Consider the following 19,534-nt stretch of genomic DNA (forward strand, 5'->3'; position numbering starts at 1 on the left):
GAATCTGGCAAAGATATGCAGACAAATAAAGTGTATCGCTCAGGAAAAATCTGATTGACTACATCTCTTCATGTACCCGTCCATTGCTCACATACGGCAGTTGCCTGCAGCATTCCTGATCTCCCTATTGGTTTAATCTCCTGGACTACTGTTGTGCAGCCATGTTGGACGCAGTCATGTGACTGATGTGCAGTGGAAAACCAATTATTTTAATAGTACATAAAAATGAAGACTACACTTTGATTTCAAAATACATACCTCCACTGGCATGTTTGACAGTGCATTAAAAGTGTTCAGGTGGATAATGGTTATTGAATAAGTTGCCTTTTTGTTCGGTTCATCAAAACATGGAAAAGATTTACGTGCATCTGTTGGCTCGTGATCTGTGGCTGCAATACTCCTGGTGTACAGAAAGATAAAACAAACAGTTCAGTTTACCTACACAGATTTATCATAGTTAATATTTATTCAATGATTATTACCCTTTGAGTGCCAACATTATGAAAGAAATTCATGATACAGTATCTGTTAAAAATGCCAGCTTCGCTCATATTTGTTATATAAATGCAAATAAAAAATGTGTAAAAAATAAATAAAATTATATTTCCTATATTATGTAAACATTACAGGTCATTATGATGAATAAAAAAATTTTTGGGCAATTTTCACACTTATTTTGTCAAATGCATTTGGCACTTAAAGAGTTAAGCATTGCATTAAAATAATAGGAATTTGTCCTAAAATATTTTTAAATCATTATCTTGAATTTTTTTTTAGAACTTGTCAATAAAAGCAGTTGCAAAAAAATAGACTTGACCATTCTGTTTGTATGTATATATATATATATATATATATATATATATATATATATATATATATATATATATATATATATATATATATATATATATATATACCGGTATATATATAAAAAATCATACACCCAAATAGAAAGAAATCTGTATGTTTGTCACTCCACACTAAACCAAGAGGTTCATGCAGCGTTGAATATATCCATGCTCAAAAAGTATATATAAACATATAAAAGAATGGCACGCAGAGACTGAAAGTAGGCAGAAAAGGGGGGTATTTAATCCTTGATTTGGTCTGTCGGAACTTTCCGACAGTTGGGATCCTGCCCCTTTGTCACCCAGCTCAACAGTTTATAGGCGGAATTCAATATTCCATGGCCGTTTCCGACAAAATAAATCCACCTTCAATGATGTCAGAAACCACAGCATTGAATAGGTGACCGCCGCTATTTCCGGGGATTGAATACCCCCAAAAACTGGGTGCACACTTACAGATTTCTGTCCAATCTGTCTGGTGGGAGCAAAAAGATGGTAATATATGGGAGCAAATGACAATCAACTATTTGCACCCAAAAACTGGAAAATGGATACACAGTAAACCATTGTTCCGGTACATTTGATAAATCACATGGCTTTAACAAAATTGTCTGAATTACTTTTGTTTGCTTTCTGGCATTTGGGAGTAAATGGTTGATTGTCATTTGCTCCCATATATTGCCAGATTTTTGCTTCCACCAGAGGGATTGGATAGATAAATCTGTAGGTGTGTACCCAGCTTTGCATTGCATTGATAGGTACATAGACCCCATCCTCAGGATCATTGTGTAACTCCATATAAGTAACATACAGGTTGAGTATCTCTTATCCGAAATGCTCGGGACCATCAGCATTCCGGATAAGGTATTTTTCCGGTTTATGGAATACATTTTTTTTAAATATACTTTCCTGTCCCCTGGTGGCGCCCTGATGGTCCCTCTGCGTCCATGGAAGGCCTTCAGCATCATCTCCGGCATCTCCAGTGGTCCCAGGAGTACATTGCGCAAATTCCCAGGCGCACCGGTGACAACGCAATCCTGGGGCCGCTGGGGAAGCCGGAGAGAATGCTGAAGGCCTACAGTGGATGCCGGGGGACTTGGTAAGTATAAAAAAAGGGTCAGGCGGGGGAAAAACAACAACATTTTTTTCGAATTATTCCCAAAAAAAACACGGTTTTTGGAATAATTCGGATAATAGATCTCTGGATATGGGATACTCAACCTGTAGTAGTTGAGGTTGAAAAAAGACAAATGCCCTATCAAATTCAACCTTTTTTGCAGATCTAACTAAGTTTTAGCTGTGATACCCCCTCTAATATAATCTACCTATTGTAGCTTTGGGCTAAATACTGATTATGGGTTGTATCCTTGGATGTTTTTTTTTTCCAGTAAATGTTTGCCCAACCTTATCTCCTATATATTTGGCTACATCTGTCACTCAAAGTGTGTGAGTGTGTGTATAACGCTGGGTGGAGCCTCTGACTCACATGACTGACTCACATGACAGAGAACCAGCCCAGTGAGCCCACAAACAGTGCCAGACACCCTCTGCCTCCCCATGTTGACCAGCACTGCTACTCCACAGCCACCAGGTGAGCGCCCCCCGCCGCACCCCCCCTCCCGCGATTTGCGGCAAAACACCCCCCCCCAGCGACTCGCGGCAAAAACACCCCCCTCCCCCGCGACCCCCCCCCCGCGCGATTCACGGCAAAAACACCCCCCCGCGACCCCACCTCCCGCGATTCGCAGCAAAAAGACCCCCCCCCCGCCGTGACCCCCCCTCCCGCGATTCATGGCAAACACCCCCCCTCGCGATTCACGGCAAAAACACCCCCCTCCCACGATTCGTGGCAAAAACACCCCCGCGACCCCCCCCCCACGATTCACAGCAAAAACAACCCCCCCCGCGACCCCCCCTTGCGCGATTCGCGGCCCCCCCGACCCCCCCTCCCGCGATTCGCGACAATGAAAAAGGTTGACATGAGTTTTTGAAGATTTATTGTTCATTTTTTCATGTTCATTTTCAATCTTTTCATATTCATTGTCATGTGTCGACATGGACACCAATGAAGTGCCACACTTATGTCAACATTTACATGTGTTGACCTTTATGTGTTGATTTTTTCTTGTGGCGATTCGCGTCACACCCCCCCCCCGCAACCCCCACTCCTGCGATTCACGGCGCGCACACACACACACACCCCGCGACCCCCTCCCGCGATTCTCGGCACCCCACCCCGTGACCCCCCCTCCCACGATTCGCCGCAACCCCCGGTCCCACAACCCCCCCTCCTGCGATTTGCGGCAACCCACCCCCCGCCACCCCCCTCCCGCGATTTTCTGCAACCCCTCCCGCGATTCGCAACCACCCCCCGCAACCCCCCTCCCACAATTCGCTGCACCCCCGCGACCCCCCCTCCCGCAATTCGCGGACACCCAAGTTGCAATACAGGGCATCTTTCATACAATTCTAACCATATTTCTCATATACAAACGTTCACAAATTAAGGGGGCGCAGCCCCTTACGACGGTGTGAAGAGCGCCCGTAGGGCGCGATGAATCACCTAGTTTTAAATAATTAATGTGCCTGTCCATACTACCTCCTATGAAAGGGAGTTCTATACCCTTACAGCCCTAACAGTAAAGAAGCCTTTCCTCCTAATAGTACAGGACCTATTTTCCTCCAGTCTACGAGCATGCCCACGTGTCCTAGTCTGTGCCCTCAAAGCAAAGAGGGTACCTGATAGGTCATTATATTGCCCCCCCTGATATATTTGTACATGTTGAGCATGTCTCTTCTTAAACACCTCTTTTTTAGTGTAAACATTCCTACTATGATTCATCTTTCATCTCAGGTTAACAACTCCATTCCTTTATCGGTTTTGTCGCCCTTCTCTGGACTTTTTCGAGCTATATAATATCCTTTCTGTATTGTGGGGCCCAGAATTGCACACAGAGAGAGTCCTCTTGATAAGATTTAGTCCTTGATGCACACTGCACCGTGATCTTCAATGGTTTCTCAACACAGCCGAACTCGTTTTGTCTTTGTAGACTTCATCAGGGGTTATCAATTTCTCTGATTATAGTAGTTACAACATGATTGAGAGGACCAAGCAAGTAAAAAGGGTCCCTGGAACAAACCAATTTGTGTAATAGGTTAAAAACAACCGTCGATGGAGGTACCTCCCAATATAGGACTAATAAATCAGTACAATATACAATATGAAGGTAAACAGAGCTTTATAGAATCAAAAGCTTACCTAAGCTTGAGATGAAATAAGCACCCTGTTTTTGTAGTAAGAATTAGTAGAGCAGTTGTCATTGGTGGTTTAGTGCTAGGTGCTGGTTGGTTGCAGGTCAGGTGGGTTTAGCCAGTAGTGACAGAGTAGGGGGAGGAGTTTGAAAGGTTATATAAGTGTTGGCTGAGGTAAATTATCCCTCTTGCCATTTTTGGATTCCCTGGAGATTGCGGTCCCTCTGGAGTCTGGATAGGCTAAGTATCGCTTTAATTACTATTTTTCTATATTCTATTCGCTCTAAGCTTTCTATTTCTTATTCTGTCTATCTCCGTGTATAAATTCTTCTTTTCGTTTTTGAGTGTTTTATTTTTCTGTCATTCTCCCCTTTTTCAGTGTCTGGCTGCTGGCTGCAGTCATTTGCTGCACCTGCTGGCTTTCAGCGCATAGTGTGGTAAAAGTTTTCTGTAGGTAGTGGGATGTCTCGCCCTCGCCGCAATGCGCCCCCTCCCCGGCGGCTGGTGGAAGCGGCTAGGCCGTTACAGGCCGCCGCGTCCTCCCAGGTCTCCAGGGGAGCAAGCTTGTCAGCGGCGGCGGCGGTGGGGGGTTCGCGCCTGGCCCCTGCTCCCCCAGTTAACATGGCGGGAGTAAGAGGGAGGGCGCGCGGACACAGTGGGTCGGCAGGGCGGGCGGCTGCTCGCTCTGCCGGGGGACAGGACTCTGTAATGGCGGCCGCGGTAGTAGGCACGCCGCGCCCGGCCCCCTCGCCTTCCGGCCTGCAGGCTTGGTTGGCTAGGGGGGCGCAGGGCAGGGGGTCACCCTCGGTGGTCAGCAATGCGCAGAGGGGGGGGCCCAGGTCGGACAGTGGGGGTACAGAGGTGGCGACTAGCCCCGCCCCCTTATCTCAGGCGGACATTTTGTCCACTGAATATTATCATGCAAGGGGCAGTCCTACAGCTTTAGGAGCTGGGGACATGCAGCAGCGGGGGCAGTCAAGTAACTTGTCCCCTGTCAGCAGGCAGCAGGATTTTAGGATAAATGATTGGCAGTCACCTCAGTCAGTGAGAGGTGCGTTTTCACCTATTGTTAGGGTTAGATCCTCTCCTTTGCCAAGCTTCGCCCAGCCCCCACCTGCACCAGTGTTAGTGCAGGGGCCGGTGCCGGTAGTGCAGCCTGCAGGGCTGCAGGCAGTGGGTGGGGTAGTGAACAATGTAGCAGCGGTCCAGGCAGCTCAGTTCAGGAGTTGGTCCCCCTATTTTAACACTGCAGCCCAGCAGCAAGGGATGCAGGGGCAGTGGCCAGTGGGGCCGCAGTGGGGGAGCATGCAGCAGCCATTTTATCAACCACAGGGTCAGGCTTGGCTGAGCATGGTGCCTGGTAACCAGGGCCAGCAGTTTTGGGCAATAAATCAGGGATTTGGGCAAGCTCCAGGTGGGTTTTATGGGGTTAGTGGACAGCAGGGCGTAATCACCTCAGCGCAGCAAAGCAATTTTCAATTGCCACCCCCACCACCACCCCCGCCCCCGCCCATGCCAGAGGCCGCACCCCCCATGGTAACTGCAGCGCTTCAGCAGGTTGGGCAGGGAGGGGGGCCTGTCAGGGAGCATGGTGGCAGTGAAGAGGTTATTACATTAGATGCTGATGAAGAGAAGGTTATGAGCTCTGTTCCTGTTAGTATTCCTTTGCAGGCGGTTTTGGAAGGCGTAGGGCCTGGAAGCGTATCTGAAGTCCTGGAGTCATCGAGTCAAGTCGCGGTGGGCGCACTGCACGGCGTGGGACAGTCGGTTAGAGCTGAAGAGCAGGCGGGGCCGTCAACATCGGGAGCAGGTGAGATCTCGCACACAGCGCAGCAGCAAGCGGAAGGGTCGCATTCAGACAGTTCATCTGATTCATCCAGCTCAGATGGTAGGCCGCGCAAGCTGATGAAGTACTTTGCGCAGAAAATTAGGGGAAAGAAAAAGGGAGCAGGGGGTTCGAGGAGCGTAGCTAGCAGCGCAGCCAGGGTAGGTCCGGATGCATCGGGTGACGCGGTGCATTGTTCTAACACGGCCATATTGAGGGGTGTGAGGTCAAAAATAAGAGACAAAATAAAGAAGGGACGTTTCGTGGACATGTTTGCTATAACACATGAAGCAAAGAAAGAATTGGATGCGGCCAAGGCAAAAGGCCCGGCAGCAGAGGAGGCTAGGAGGTCTTATACCAACTGGCTGGCAGGGGCTTATGTGTTTGCAGCATGATACACGGAAACCAGGCCATCGGAGCATATGAATATGTTTAAGTATTTTCATCTAATACATAACATGTATTCAACAGGCAGGGTTAATGCATGGAGGCAGTACGATGAGCTTTTTAGGAAAAAGCAGGATGGGCAAAAAGTTTTTAGTTTAGGGTTTAAGGACGTGGAAGTGTGGTTGGAAGTTACCCAACAAATGAGGGGGTCAAGTGAAGCAGGGGGGGGGCGAAGGCAGCTTTTTCTTAACAAGCCCGGGTACAGTGTGCCCGGGAGGGGAAAATGCTATGCGTTTAACAACGGGCAGTGCTCAAAAGGAGCAGGGTGTAGGTACAGGCACGTGTGCTTGCAATGCAGCGGGGCCCACCCAGCAAAGGAGTGTGCAAGACCAAGGGGGCAAGCAGCTGGGAGAGGAGAGGCTGGGCCTGGCAATAGGCAAGGCGGAGTCGCCAGTTAGGATTGAGGAGTTAAAGAGGTGGTTAAGGCTCTATCCTCTTAGGGAGGAAGCAGCCTTTTTATTGCAGGGTTTTTCAGAGGGTTTTCGTTTACCGGTTATAGATAGGGTAATTGCATCGGCAAATAGGAACCTGAAGTCGGCTAGGGATTTCCCAGAGGTGGTTCGGAAAAAAGTGCAGAGCGAAGTAAACTTAGGCAGAATGGTAGGACCATACAAGGAGCCCCCAATCGCGGATCTATGTATCTCTCCGCTGGGGGTGGTGCCTAAGAGAGAGCCTGGGAAATATAGGTTGATTCAGCATTTATCTTATCCAGAGGGGGGCTCAGTGAATGAGGCATTGGATCAGGAGGTTTGTAGCGTCAGCTATGAATTGTTTGAGCATGCATTAAGTTTGGTGCAGGGGTATGGTAAGGGAGCCCTGATGGCTAAGGTAGATGTGGAGTCAGCTTTTAGGATTTTGCCTTTGCACCCGGAATCGTTCAAGTATATGGGTTTTAAGTTAGGAGGGGAGTTTTATATAGACAGATGTTTACCGATGGGTTGTTCGGTTTCATGCTCATTCTTTGAGCGTTTTAGCAGCTTCCTGCAGTGGTGTATTAAGGCAGGTTGCAAGCAGCAAGGGGTTACCCACTACCTGGATGACTTTTTGTTAATAGGTCCGGCGGATAGTGAGGTGTGTAGTGAGTTACTTTTTTCAACCAGTGCATTGTTTTGGGTACTGGGGGTGCCAATTGCAAAGGAAAAGACGGAGGGGCCTGTTAGTAGGCTATCTTACTTAGGTATTGAGATAGACACAGGATTGGGTATTTGCAGGCTTCCAGAGGAAAAGGTGTCGAGGTTGAAAGGGCAGTTGGAAGAGTTCTTAGAGGTGAAAAGAGTCACGTTGAAGCAGTTGCAGTCATTGCTGGGGTTGTTAAATTTTGCCTGTAGGGTGATCCCAATGGGCAGAGTTTTTCGTAGAAGGTTGGAGAGAGCTACGGCGGGGGTTAGGAAGCCTCATCATCAAGTAAGAATCTCCGCGGAGTTGAAAGAAGATCTGAAAGTTTGGTTAGTTTTTGTGCAGGATTTTAATGGAGTTAGGATTTGGCAGGAGGCGGTGGCAAATGACGAACTGCAATTATTCACGGATGCATCTGAGGCAGTAGGTTTTGGAGCGTATTTTAAGGGGCAATGGTGTGCAGAGGCGTGGCCGGAGAATTGGAGGGTGAAAGGATTTACTGCTAGTATGTTGCTGTTAGAGCTTTTTCCAATAATCGTGGCAGTGGAACTATGGGCTAGGCAGATTGCTAACAAGAACATTGTTTTTTGGTGTGATAATTTGGGAGTAGTTCATTCAGTTAACAATCAGAGGTCGGATTGTCCAAGGGTAATGCGTTTACTTAGGCATCTCATTCTGCGATGTTTGCAGGAGAATATTTCTTTCTCAGCAAGGCATGTTCCAGGGGTAAAGAATGAAATAGCGGATGCATTATCGAGGTTCCAATGGGATAGGTTCAGGAGGCTGGCGCCAAGAGCAGATATTGACGGTGTGACATGTCCTTCTCAATTATGGCAGATCATCGAGCCGGCATCGAGAGTCTAGCCATGAAGGCTTTGGCCCCAGGTACGCTGAGAAGTTACTCGGCGGCTTGGAATGAATGGTCGGTTTTTTCAGCAAGGTGGGGTGAGGGTAAGTGCCAAGAGGAAGTCATGTTGGAATTCGTGTGGGCTTGCCATCAGGAAGGTAGATCTAGGGCAGCAATGTCCGGGGCTTTGGCGGGAATCGCTTATTTCGCTAAATTGAATGGTCAAAAAGATCCTACCAAGTCATTCCTGTTGTCTAAGGCATTGAAGGGGTGGGCCAGAGAACAGAGGGTGGAAGGAGATTCGAGAAGGCCAATAGATCAGGGTTTGCTGCAGGATTTAGTCACGGCAGTTTCGGGGGTGGCAGTGGATGAGTATGAATCAGCCCTTTTTGGTTTGGCATTTGTGCTTGCGTTTTTTGGGGCGTTTAGGATTGGGGAGCTAGTGGCAAGAAACAAATTGTGTGTGGTCTCTGGGGTTTTGAAAGAGAATGTGGTGATTAAAAAAGATTTAGCGTTGATAAAGATTCAGAGATCAAAAACGGATCAGCTGGGTAAGGGGCGCTGGATTTCTTTGAAGGCAGAGGAGAATAAGGGGATCTGTCCGGTGGAATTAGCAAACAAATTCAATTTGGTTAGGCCAAAGGGGGGGGTTCAGTGGTTAGTGCATAGGGATGGTACGCCGTTAACTAAATTTCAATTTTCTAGTGTGTTTGGTAAATGTTTGGTGGCCTTGGGCATCCCGGAGGAAGAATATGGTACTCATTCCTTTAGAATAGGAGCAGCAACTTGCGCAGCGGTAGCAGGCAGTTCAGAGGAGGCAATAAAGAGGCTGGGTAGGTGGAGATCGTCAGCTTTTAAGGTGTATATAAGAGGGGATAAGTTATAGAGAGCGCGCTCCTGGCGAGTTTGTTTTTTAGGTAACCCAGGGCCATAAGCCGCCTGCCTTTTATGAAGGGGGATTGGATGGCGTTTCACTTTTTTCCTCTTAAAATCTGAGGTTTTGTGTTGTTCACATCCATCTGGGTAGCCTAAACAACTCAGTTTACCTTACCTTGGCTAGTTGCTTTAGATATGTTAAGTAATTTAATTTTCTAATGGTTATTTTGTATAGTTTTATTTTAGGTTCGGCTGATGTGGTGGGTAGGGTGTGGATTGTAGGACACTCATATGTTTATTGGGCAGGAAAGCACGAGAACAGGACCAAAGGGGCTGGTAGGGTAAAGTGGATTGGTGTGAGAGGTCTTTGCTGGTTCAGATTATGGGACTTATTATTGATCTCAGAGAAGAAGTGGGGTGCTCCAGATGTGCTGATCATTCACGCAGGTGGTAACGACTTAGGGTCGTGCAAAGGCGTTGAATTGATTATAGCAATTAAGATTGATCTTCAGGGCATAAAAGAGAGATGGCCCGAAGTGAGGTTGTATTGGTCGGAGATGATTCCGAGGAGGGTATGGAGAGGGACACAAGGAGGAGCTGCATTGGATAAGGTGAGGAGAAAGCTCAATGCAGCAGTGTCCAAGTTTATCTGGAGCATTGGAGGTTTTGTAATTAAGCACCCGGGGATCAGATATGAGCAGGCGGAGCTTTATAGAGCAGATGGAGTGCATCTTAATAGGGAAGGGATGAAGTTATTTGTCACAGCCTTGTTGGGAGCGCTGGGTATGTGAGGATTTCTAGCTGGGTGGCGGACTCTGGCCTGCGGTGGCGGCCTTCGTTTTGGCGGAGAGCATGGCTCCTCGGTTGAAAGAGATTAGCGTGACAGAAATTGGCTAGCATTTTCCCTGGGAGAGAGGCGAGTCGGTCACTACCTTAGGGGAGGACCAGGTCACCATCTTAGGGAGGGACCAGTGCTCTGCCAGTTAAGGGAAAATTGAGCTACTCAGTTAGGTTACGCAGGGCGTGGCTATGGCCACGCCCATTTTTGCATTGATACTTAGGCGATTGCCGAGGACCATGCTTCTTGGGCCACTTTTGATTAATCCTTGATTTTCCAGCCATTCGTTTAAATAAATTTTGGCTGTGACCTTAATTTTCCAATTTACACAGTTGTCTGAGTCATTATTTATTGTCTACGAGTCAAATTATTTGTGTCCGAGTCTTTATTTCATTAGCGTAGAATTCTGAATGAATAAAACATATGGGTGACTTAATAGAATCAAAAGCTTACCTAAGCTTGAGATGAAATAAGCACCCTGTTTTTGTAGTAAGAATTAGTAGAGCAGTTGTCATTGGTGGTTTAGTGCTAGGTGCTGGTTGGTTGCAGGTCAGGTGGGTTTAGCCAGTAGTGACAGAGTAGGGGGAGGAGTTTGAAAGGTTATATAAGTGTTGGCTGAGGTAAATTATCCCTCTTGCCATTTTTGGATTCCCACCCACCCACCCGAAGTAAAAAATTTGGTTGTGTAAGTGCAAAGGTTTAGGACCTTGCAGGAGGAGGAAAAGGAGAAGTTGCAAAGGTTGAGGGCCTTGCAAATTGAAGGGCGAAGGAAAAGTGCAAAGGTTTAGGACCTTGCAAGAGTGATGGAGGGCGGAGAGCATGGCTCCTCGGTTGAAAGAGATTAGCGTGACAGAAATTGGCTAGCATTTTCCCTGGGAGAGAGGCGAGTCGGTCACTACCTTAGGGGAGGACCAGGTCACCATCTTAGGGAGGGACCAGTGCTCTGCCAGTTAAGGGAAAATTGAGCTACTCAGTTAGGTTACGCAGGGCGTGGCTATGGCCACGCCCATTTTTGCATTGATACTTAGGCGATTGCCGAGGACCATGCTTCTTGGGCCACTTTTGATTAATCCTTGATTTTCCAGCCATTCGTTTAAATAAATTTTGGCTGTGACCTTAATTTTCCAATTTACACAGTTGTCTGAGTCATTATTTATTGTCTACGAGTCAAATTATTTGTGTCCGAGTCTTTATTTCATTAGCGTAGAATTCTGAATGAATAAAACATATGGGTGACTTAAGTGTTTTCTGAAGTGCTTAATGTAAATTTGACAACCCACTCAGGTTTTATTCACTGTGTAATTTGAACTATGTTAGCTGATAACTATGTTAGCTGATTTTTGCTGACAATGACAAGACTTGTGTCCTAATTTAACATTGTATCAAGCAAAACACAATAAATCAGAACTAAAGTCTTCTCAAACAACTGGCTTCTATAATAGTGCCATAAAATAGTGCGAAAAATTATGCGAATATAAATTACATTTGTGCTTTTTCATGCAGCTACAGTAATACATATTTCTCTGTCTTCAACTAAATCATGGTTTGCTAGGACTACAGACAAATTGGTAAAATTATATTAAATTAACATGATATTGCAATTGTGTGGTGTTACATAATTTATTTATTTACAGTTTCTAATATAGTGCAGCAGATTTAGTTGCGCTTTACAATAGTAGACTACCCCTTTTCGACTAGCAGAAATAACCTGGTAATTTCCACGGGGACGAGCATCAACCCGGGTTTTCTGCTAGTGGAAATGCTCTCTTGTCAAATAAGCCGGTTTGGATTCCCCGGCAATCATATCCAGGTAATTACCAGGGTTGGACCCAGGACGCTTTCAGGTCGAGGGGTAGTGGAAACACTCCGAACCTGGTATATTTGAAAAACAGAGCTGATTGGAGATTCTGGGGCATTTTTATGTGCATTGTATATGTGCACTTTTTACATGTCTAGGTACCCCAATGGCTCAGGTATACTGCAAACAATTTTTAAACAAAAGGTTTACATATCATGGGGGAGATTCTCTAAGCTAAAAATGCGTTAAAAACCCCGTTATCGGGGTTTTTACCGCATTTTGGGATGCTGTAAGCATCCCCCGCCGGGTTACCGCGGCAGGGGGCATCGCCAGAAAAATCTGGTGATGCCCCATAGAAGCCAATGGGCTTCTATAGCAACCCTCCGCCGCCCCGCGCCGACCCCCCGCCGCCCCGCATCGCCCCCTCCCCCCTCACCTGTGTCCGGGCAGCACAGCGCAGTGCTGCCCGGACCTGTGACCTCCTCCCTGCACTGATCCTCTTCCGGGTGCAGGGAGGAGGAGAGCCCGGCGCAGCAGCAGCAGCGCCGGGTGTGGGAGGGAGGGGAGAGCCGCCGGGACCTGCTGGGACCCGGTAACTCTCACCGCAAAGGACAGCTCTTAACGCAAGAGCTGTCCTTTGCCTTAATTATCGCATATGTTACAGCATATGCGATAATTAAATATGCGATGGGCGGCGAAGGGGGGCGGAGATTCTTAGAGAATCTCCCCCCTTATGTGAAGACACTTTTTGAAAAGGTTTAATATTGAATATTTGTGACTAAAACAAAAGTACAAACTTTTTCAAATACATATTTGAGGTCTCCTGTAATCAGGAATTGTTTCTTTAATGGTGGCTCTTTTGGACAATGCTGGCCCTGTTTTGTGACCTCCCCCTTGGTTAAGCCCTTTAAAAAGGCCTTTTCCTATGTAATCTATAGGGGAAAAAAGGCCTTACCTGTGCTAAGTTTAAACAGGGCTGATTTGGCAATTTACTGGGTGGCAGTAGCACACGCAGGGGGGGTTTCTGAGTACCCAGGAGTCTAAGGGCCCTAGGCTGAAAGCTAAGGGTCCCCTCTTTCTATGGGTATAAGAATTTTAAAAATCGGCCCTTGGAAACCGGAGATATCTGACTTCAAAGCAGTGGTCCCCATCCAAGCCTGTTAATTGCTCTTCCCAGTCAGATGTTTCAGGTACTGTCTGACTTAGAGTTTTTCTGAGGGTATATTCCAAAAGCTGGGACTCTCCCCCTTTGAGTGACACTAGTCGTTTGTCTCTACTGTTCCCAGAACCAGAGATATCAGCCTTCCAGCAGCTGGTTACTGCTCCAGCTCCACACACCTGGTATGTAGTTTTATATTCTCATTGGCATATTGCTCTGCCTCCTGAACTCTGATCCCCTAGTCCCCAATACCATTTGGTAGGTGGAATTCTCTAGTTTTTAATTCCATTAAAATCTAAGAAAGAAGTGGAGATATCTGCAGTCAAGCAAGCTGTCCTCCCACCAGAAAATTATGAATAATAAGCCCAATCCACTATACACTTCTCCACTGCGTATTAAACATACTCTACCACCCTGGAAGTTATGTATCAGGGCCCCTTCATTCAGCCCAATGCCCCCTTCTCCCACCCCATCTCCCACCATCTGTGCAGTAAAGGAGTAATTAGTGGAAATTACTGATCCAGGCCCTACATGCTGAGCTGTTGATATAATACCCCCTACCACCCGCGGGACATCAAAGCTTCCCCCACCCCTACTGCTGGAGGATCAGTAGGGGCCCCAATACATTGCTATGCCCAGGGGTCTACACTGCTGTTGACGCCCCTGTATGTGTATATATATAAATATATATATATATTATTGTTATTACTTATATACATTTGGTCAATCTATAATACTTTAACTGACCCGGCATATACTGGGTCACCTAAGTGTCCATCTCTTTGCTTTGCTCCGCCCCTCTGGAAACCCCCTTCTGAAAATCCTGCATTTGCCCCTGTGTGGCACTGCAGTGGAAATGTGTCATAAACCCACGTCCAACCCGGCATTGGCCTGGGAACAAATTACCGGGTCTGACCCAGGTTGCTAGTGGAAAAGGGGTAGTACTCTACTGGCAGTTAGAATTCTGAAGTTGGCATCCTGGCAATATTTCTAAGGAAAGTGATATGACTGGGAGAATAGACAGATTAGTCCAATATTTTACATCAACCCAATATATTGGGCGAGATTCAGCAATAATACCCGGTGCACATCGCCGGCATTCGCATAGTTAATAATCGCATATGCACTAACTATGCGATTATTAACGCAAAAGCGATGCCTGGCGATGTGCACCGGGTCCCCCCTCCCTGCTGGAACCTTTACACGGCTGTAAGGGCTCCGGTTCCTCCTCCCTGCACTCAGAAGTGGTGCAGGCAGGAGGAAATCACTGGTGCGGGCAGCACAGCAGGAGGCTGCCCGGACACAGGTAAGGGGGGGGGGGGGGGTGCGGCACGGATCGGCGGGGGGGCGCGCGAGGCGGCGGGGGACGCGAAGGGGAGCCCATAGGCTTCCATGGGGTTAAGCCAAATAGAAACTGGTATAACCCCCTGCACCGAAGCCCCAGCAATAGGGCTTTGCTGCATATGAAAATGCGGTAAAAACCCCGAAAACGGGGTTTTTACCGCATTTTCAGCTTGCAGAATCTCGCCCATAGTATTAGGTATTTTGCTGGACATACTGTACTCTGCCACTCCAAATTCTACCTGTAACTTCATATGCATGTTACTCTGGAATATATGGCTGCCACTTTCAAGTGGATGGATCATAGGGTTCTAGATCACAGTCTATAGGTCAAAGCTGGATAAAGGTCTACATGGCCAAAAGATCGACATGGAAAAGTCAACTGTCATTCAAGGCAATACACACTAAGACCCTCATTTAGATCTACTGCCCCCCCCCCCCCGGGCCGATGTTTGTATATGCGCATGTGCAGGGTTGTTGTGCCAACACCTTCGGCGCCTTGCATAGTAGCTGAAGTATTCCCACATGGGGGGGGGGAGGTTGGTTCAAGGCGGGCAGTGGTAGTTCCCATGGAGTAGCCCAGCGTTTCCTGGTGTACCCATTAAAATGCTTAGTATGCCCAGGAAAATGCCGGACGTCCCCATGTAAACACAGGCGGGCAGCTGCTTGCCGAGGACAGACGACTGGCCTCACAGAGCTCACAACTGCCTGCCCTGTTCTCGGTGCACATATAGGTCAGCCAAGACTGACTTATGTTTGCGAACAGGGGTGAAATCATTTGATGGTCGGCGACATTCCTTCACAAAGTGGTGGGGATGTGAGGACCGCGGTGGGGGACAGGCATTTGCTCACCCAGCGAACGGCGTTATATGGCTCGCTAAGTAGCAAATTTTCCCTGCTTAGTGAGTCAACCGGAATCACCCCTTAACTGTAGATATGTACTGTACACAAGGGGATGCAGTCAAAATCCCGACGGTCAAAATCCCGACAGGGTCAAAATCCCGAATGGGTCATAATACTGACAAGGACAAAATCCCGACAGGGTCAAAATACCGACATATAGAATGTACAGGTGAAACAGTCAACTTGACTTTCCGTCGACAGGTCGCATGGTCGACATGGGTTTTTTCACTCTTTTTTGACCCGACATGTGCCGACAGGCGGTATTTCATGCCCTACTATCCACTAGGGCATGGTGGGAGAATAAAATAGTGTGCCGAGCGCAGCGAGGCACCGTGCCCGAAGCATTGCGAGCGAAGCGAGCTATGCGAGGGGCAGCGGTTCACCTCCAACTGTGTCCATGTCGACTGTGTCAGCATTTGGGTAAAAAAACAGTGAAAAAACCCATGTCGACCTCGCGACTTTTCAACGGAAAGTCATGTTGACTGTTTCACCGGTATTTGGACCCTGCCGGGATTTTAAATGTCGGGATTTTGTCTTTGTCGGGATTTTACATTTCGGGATTTTGTCCTTGTCGGGATTTTGTCCTTGTTGGTATTATGACCCATTCGGGATTTCGACCCTCTCGGGATATTAACCGTTGGGATTTCATACCGAATCCATACACAAGAAAACATGAATTGAATTTAGGACTGCAGTGGCATACTGTAGATGTCAGTTATCAGACCTTACCCTAGAAAAAAGGAAAGCACTGAAGTTAACAACAGAAAAAAGTAAATCATTTCAGGAGCCTGTTTATTAAATATTTATTGGGAGAGGATCCGGCTGATTGCACATGTGTGATCTGACAAAGGTTGCACAGTGCGGAGGTGGCAGGGGGAACTCTCTTTGCAACTCCAGACCTCCTTCCCGTAAGAAGGAGTGAGTGGGGATCCAGGGCCCAACGCTATCTGAAGATTGCTTTGATTCTTGCAAGCAAAGATTTTGCATAACACCAGCCAGTCCCTGATAAAGAATGGGCCCATAAGTGTTGATGAATAGATCCCTTAATACCATACTTTATCAATATGGCACTTTAAATGGGTAGATATAAAGAGTGATATTTAGATATCACTCATGGATAATAAATGGTAGTCCAGCCAGTCACCTGCCACATATCATGTGTTTGAAAAGTGACAAGAAGCGGAGTACCATTTCTCATTAGTAACTAGTCATAACATTGATATTATTCATTGAAACATTTGCCCGTAGGACAAAATGATCAAGTCCCATTTTCAGAAAATGCCATCACAGTGACCAATCCCTCGACAGTGTCAGAATATTAGGGGAAGACAGAGAGGTCACAATACCTACAGCAGGAACCCGGCTGCCGGAATGCCAGCAGGTGGGGAGTGAAATGAGGCCCCTTAGGGGATTGTGTGCTCGCCACACTGTGGGCATGGTGGCTTGCTTCACCTGCCACAAGGTTTAATTTCCCCTCTACGGACCGCATAAGGGAAAACAGACCCTGTGTGTCGGGATTGAAGCTGGCGGTAATGTCAGTAGTGGGGATTTTAGCATCTTCACCCTGACCGCCGGGATCCGGACTGTTGGCATATTAACTACATCACTGGGAAATATAGGTTCGATGTTACACGTCATGATATGGACAGAATACAATTGTGATATTTCTGTAATTTTTAATGCATAAGGCTGCTCATTCTTTGAGGTTGATCCAATCAACTACAGGGGAGGCACCACACAGAGGTATTAAACAGCCTTTTCCCTGCGCTGTAAGGAACATCTTAACATGGGCTAATCCACTGATTCAGTGTCATATATGTAATCAATGGATTTCCCTGTCCGTTCATCCCCAGAAGGTGCTTTTTATTGTGGACCTTTGTGTTTTAACACCTTGGGTAAACCCTGCTAACTTGGTCAGCACAGAAAATTAGGCTCTGGGTTTGAATTTTTAAGCAAATCTATAACTGCTCGGTAATACCGCTCTACACTATAAATGCTCGGTAATACCGCTCTACACTATAACTGCTCGGTAATACCGCTCTACACTATAACTGCTCGGTAATACCGCTCTACACCAAACTCATTATTTCACTTCAAATATAATTGGCTTAATGCAGCACAATGGACCTTATTCTGGTTGACTCGCAAGGCTGTGAAGTTCGCAGCCTTGTTAGTCCCCCAGATGTTACCCGCTGCCTGCACATTCTCCCCTGCTCGCACGCCGCAATCCACTGCGCAGCCTTGGATGCGGGTGAGAAACCATTCGATGGTCGGCGACCATCAAATGATTTCTCCAGCGCTCACAGATCTGAGACACCTCTGTGTTGTCTCCGATCTCCGAGCGTCCTGTGCGGGAAGCAGGGGGGCAGCTGACATCAGCTTACTCCCCCCCCCCCCGCATCACCTATCCATTACCATGGGAACGTCCAGCGTTTTCATGGAAAAACGCTGGGTGTTCCCATGAGCTGTGCCCCCTGCTGTGGCCCCCCGCCCACACTGCTACGTGCAAGCAGGATGGCGAACATAAAACAGGGTGCCATGCCCGATCGCACCAAGCGTCTGCGCATGTGCATATGTTATAAATCGGTCCCCCGTGTGATCAAGGGGGGGGGGGGGACGGACGACTGTTTAAATCAGAATTACCCCCAATGTGTGGGGGGATGATCATGTACCACAGGATGTTAGTTCATCCAATTCCACCCTATGGGACACATTAAACAATATTTGTGGCCACATACCTAAAAACTCTGGTTGCAATGTAAGGAGGGATTGCAGCAGGTAACTCCAATACCTGCTGGGATTCCTCCAGTGCTGCGGGCTGGCACATCCCCCATAGGTTTCTATGTTGGTGTGATGATGCCCGATTTAACAATATCGGGTTGCGATAACAGCACATGTGCAATCAGCACATCACAGGGACAGGTCCCTGGTGATACAACATTTACCTGATATCATGGCATTATGCAACGCAATCTGGGTGCGATGTTAGGATTGCTTTCCAAATGCAATCATTTATCTTTAATTTTATTAATAATAATAATAATAATAGTGATATTTATATAGAGCTTTTCTCCCAATAGGACTCAAAGTCAAACTCAAATCTTTAGTAGATTCAGTTCAGACACAACCTGAAAACAGAAGACAGACAGCTGAGTAATACATACTTGGTCACTCCATTTTCCTGGTACGTGGTCCTGTAGAACCCCACCAGAGAGCCATTCAGAAATCCACTAAACTTCAAAGTCAGGCGGTAAGTATCGCTTAAATCATTATCGTTCGCATTTGGCTGTAATTGCTGATGAAACGCCAACACTAGATACTCATGTTCTCTGTACTCGAAGCATTGGTGGAGGGCGATGTGGTCTCCGGCGCTGTTTCTCAGCTCGGGGGAATGTGTGATCTTAGCTTCCCTGATGTGCAGCCACAAGTGCTGTAACCCTGAGCGGGTCACCTTCAGCCATATAGTCACCGTGCCATTATATGTGTCTTCCTCCAGCAAAGGCTGCACCTCCAGGTCGTAGTGCAGGGGGGTGATGTAATTTGGGAGTCGGAACTGATTCCACTCTCCGTTGCTGTCATCTTTAACAGGGCAAGTTTCCCCGGGCGGCTGTGCAGGGGTAGTAGTGCTGGTAGTAGTAGTAGATGTTCCCCTAGTAGTGGTAGTAGTAGTGGTAGATGTTCCCCTAGTAGTAGTAGATCTCTTGCTAGTAGTGGCTGCAGATGCGCTGGAGGAGGATGAAGTCGGTTTCGTGTCTCCATTAGCATTTTTACAAGGCTCTGGGTATGTAAGTCCTACACCCAGCCCCACAGCTAGCCCCACTACCACCACCGCCCCTACAATCATGGCCACATGTTTCCCACTGATGCAGACCTTTTTGGAACCCTCATCATACATGTTCATGGTTTCCATATCCTTTGCCATGGTTTATATAGTCCGATGGAGTAGCGCTGTAGCTACTAGCTAGCACTGCTCCTCTCCCCTCCCTCTGCCGCCCTGGGGAGTGAGTGAGCGAGTGTGTGTGTGTGTACAAGGACAAGTAACGCTTTTCTCTGCCAGCTACTTTTAACTTTTCTCCTCCTCCTCTCCTCACGTGTCCTAGTTGGAAATACTGTTAATCAGCAATAGAGGATAGCAGGAGCCTTATCTCCACAGGGAATTATAGTGATGTGCATGTCAAGAAAGTGGCAGCAGAACCATCCTAATTGGAGACATGCGCATACTGTATCAGTGGACCTTGTCCACATAGATGCAATTAAACTTTTATTAAGCTTGAATGATCTTTT

General features: G+C 47.2%; 1 protein-coding gene across 1 annotated transcript in view; it reads right to left on the reverse strand.

The window, feature by feature from the left end:
• The window catches only part of ENPEP (glutamyl aminopeptidase), a 66,088-nt gene extending 46,818 nt beyond the window's left edge, over positions 1 to 19,270 (reverse strand). Inside the window, exons 1-2 of the mRNA XM_083178062.1 lie at positions 18,415 to 19,270; positions 259 to 400 (exon numbers count right to left, since the gene is read on the reverse strand). Of these exons, the coding sequence (XP_083034188.1) occupies positions 259 to 400; positions 18,415 to 19,172 (900 nt within the window). The 5' untranslated portion in view covers positions 19,173 to 19,270. The remainder of the gene's footprint in view (positions 1 to 258; positions 401 to 18,414) is intronic.
• Positions 19,271 to 19,534: the final 264 nt, after the last annotated feature.

This window comes from Crinia signifera, chromosome 1 (assembly GCF_055691185.1).
Source record: "Crinia signifera chromosome 1, ASM5569118v1, whole genome shotgun sequence".
Classification (NCBI taxonomy): domain Eukaryota; kingdom Metazoa; phylum Chordata; class Amphibia; order Anura; family Myobatrachidae; genus Crinia; species Crinia signifera.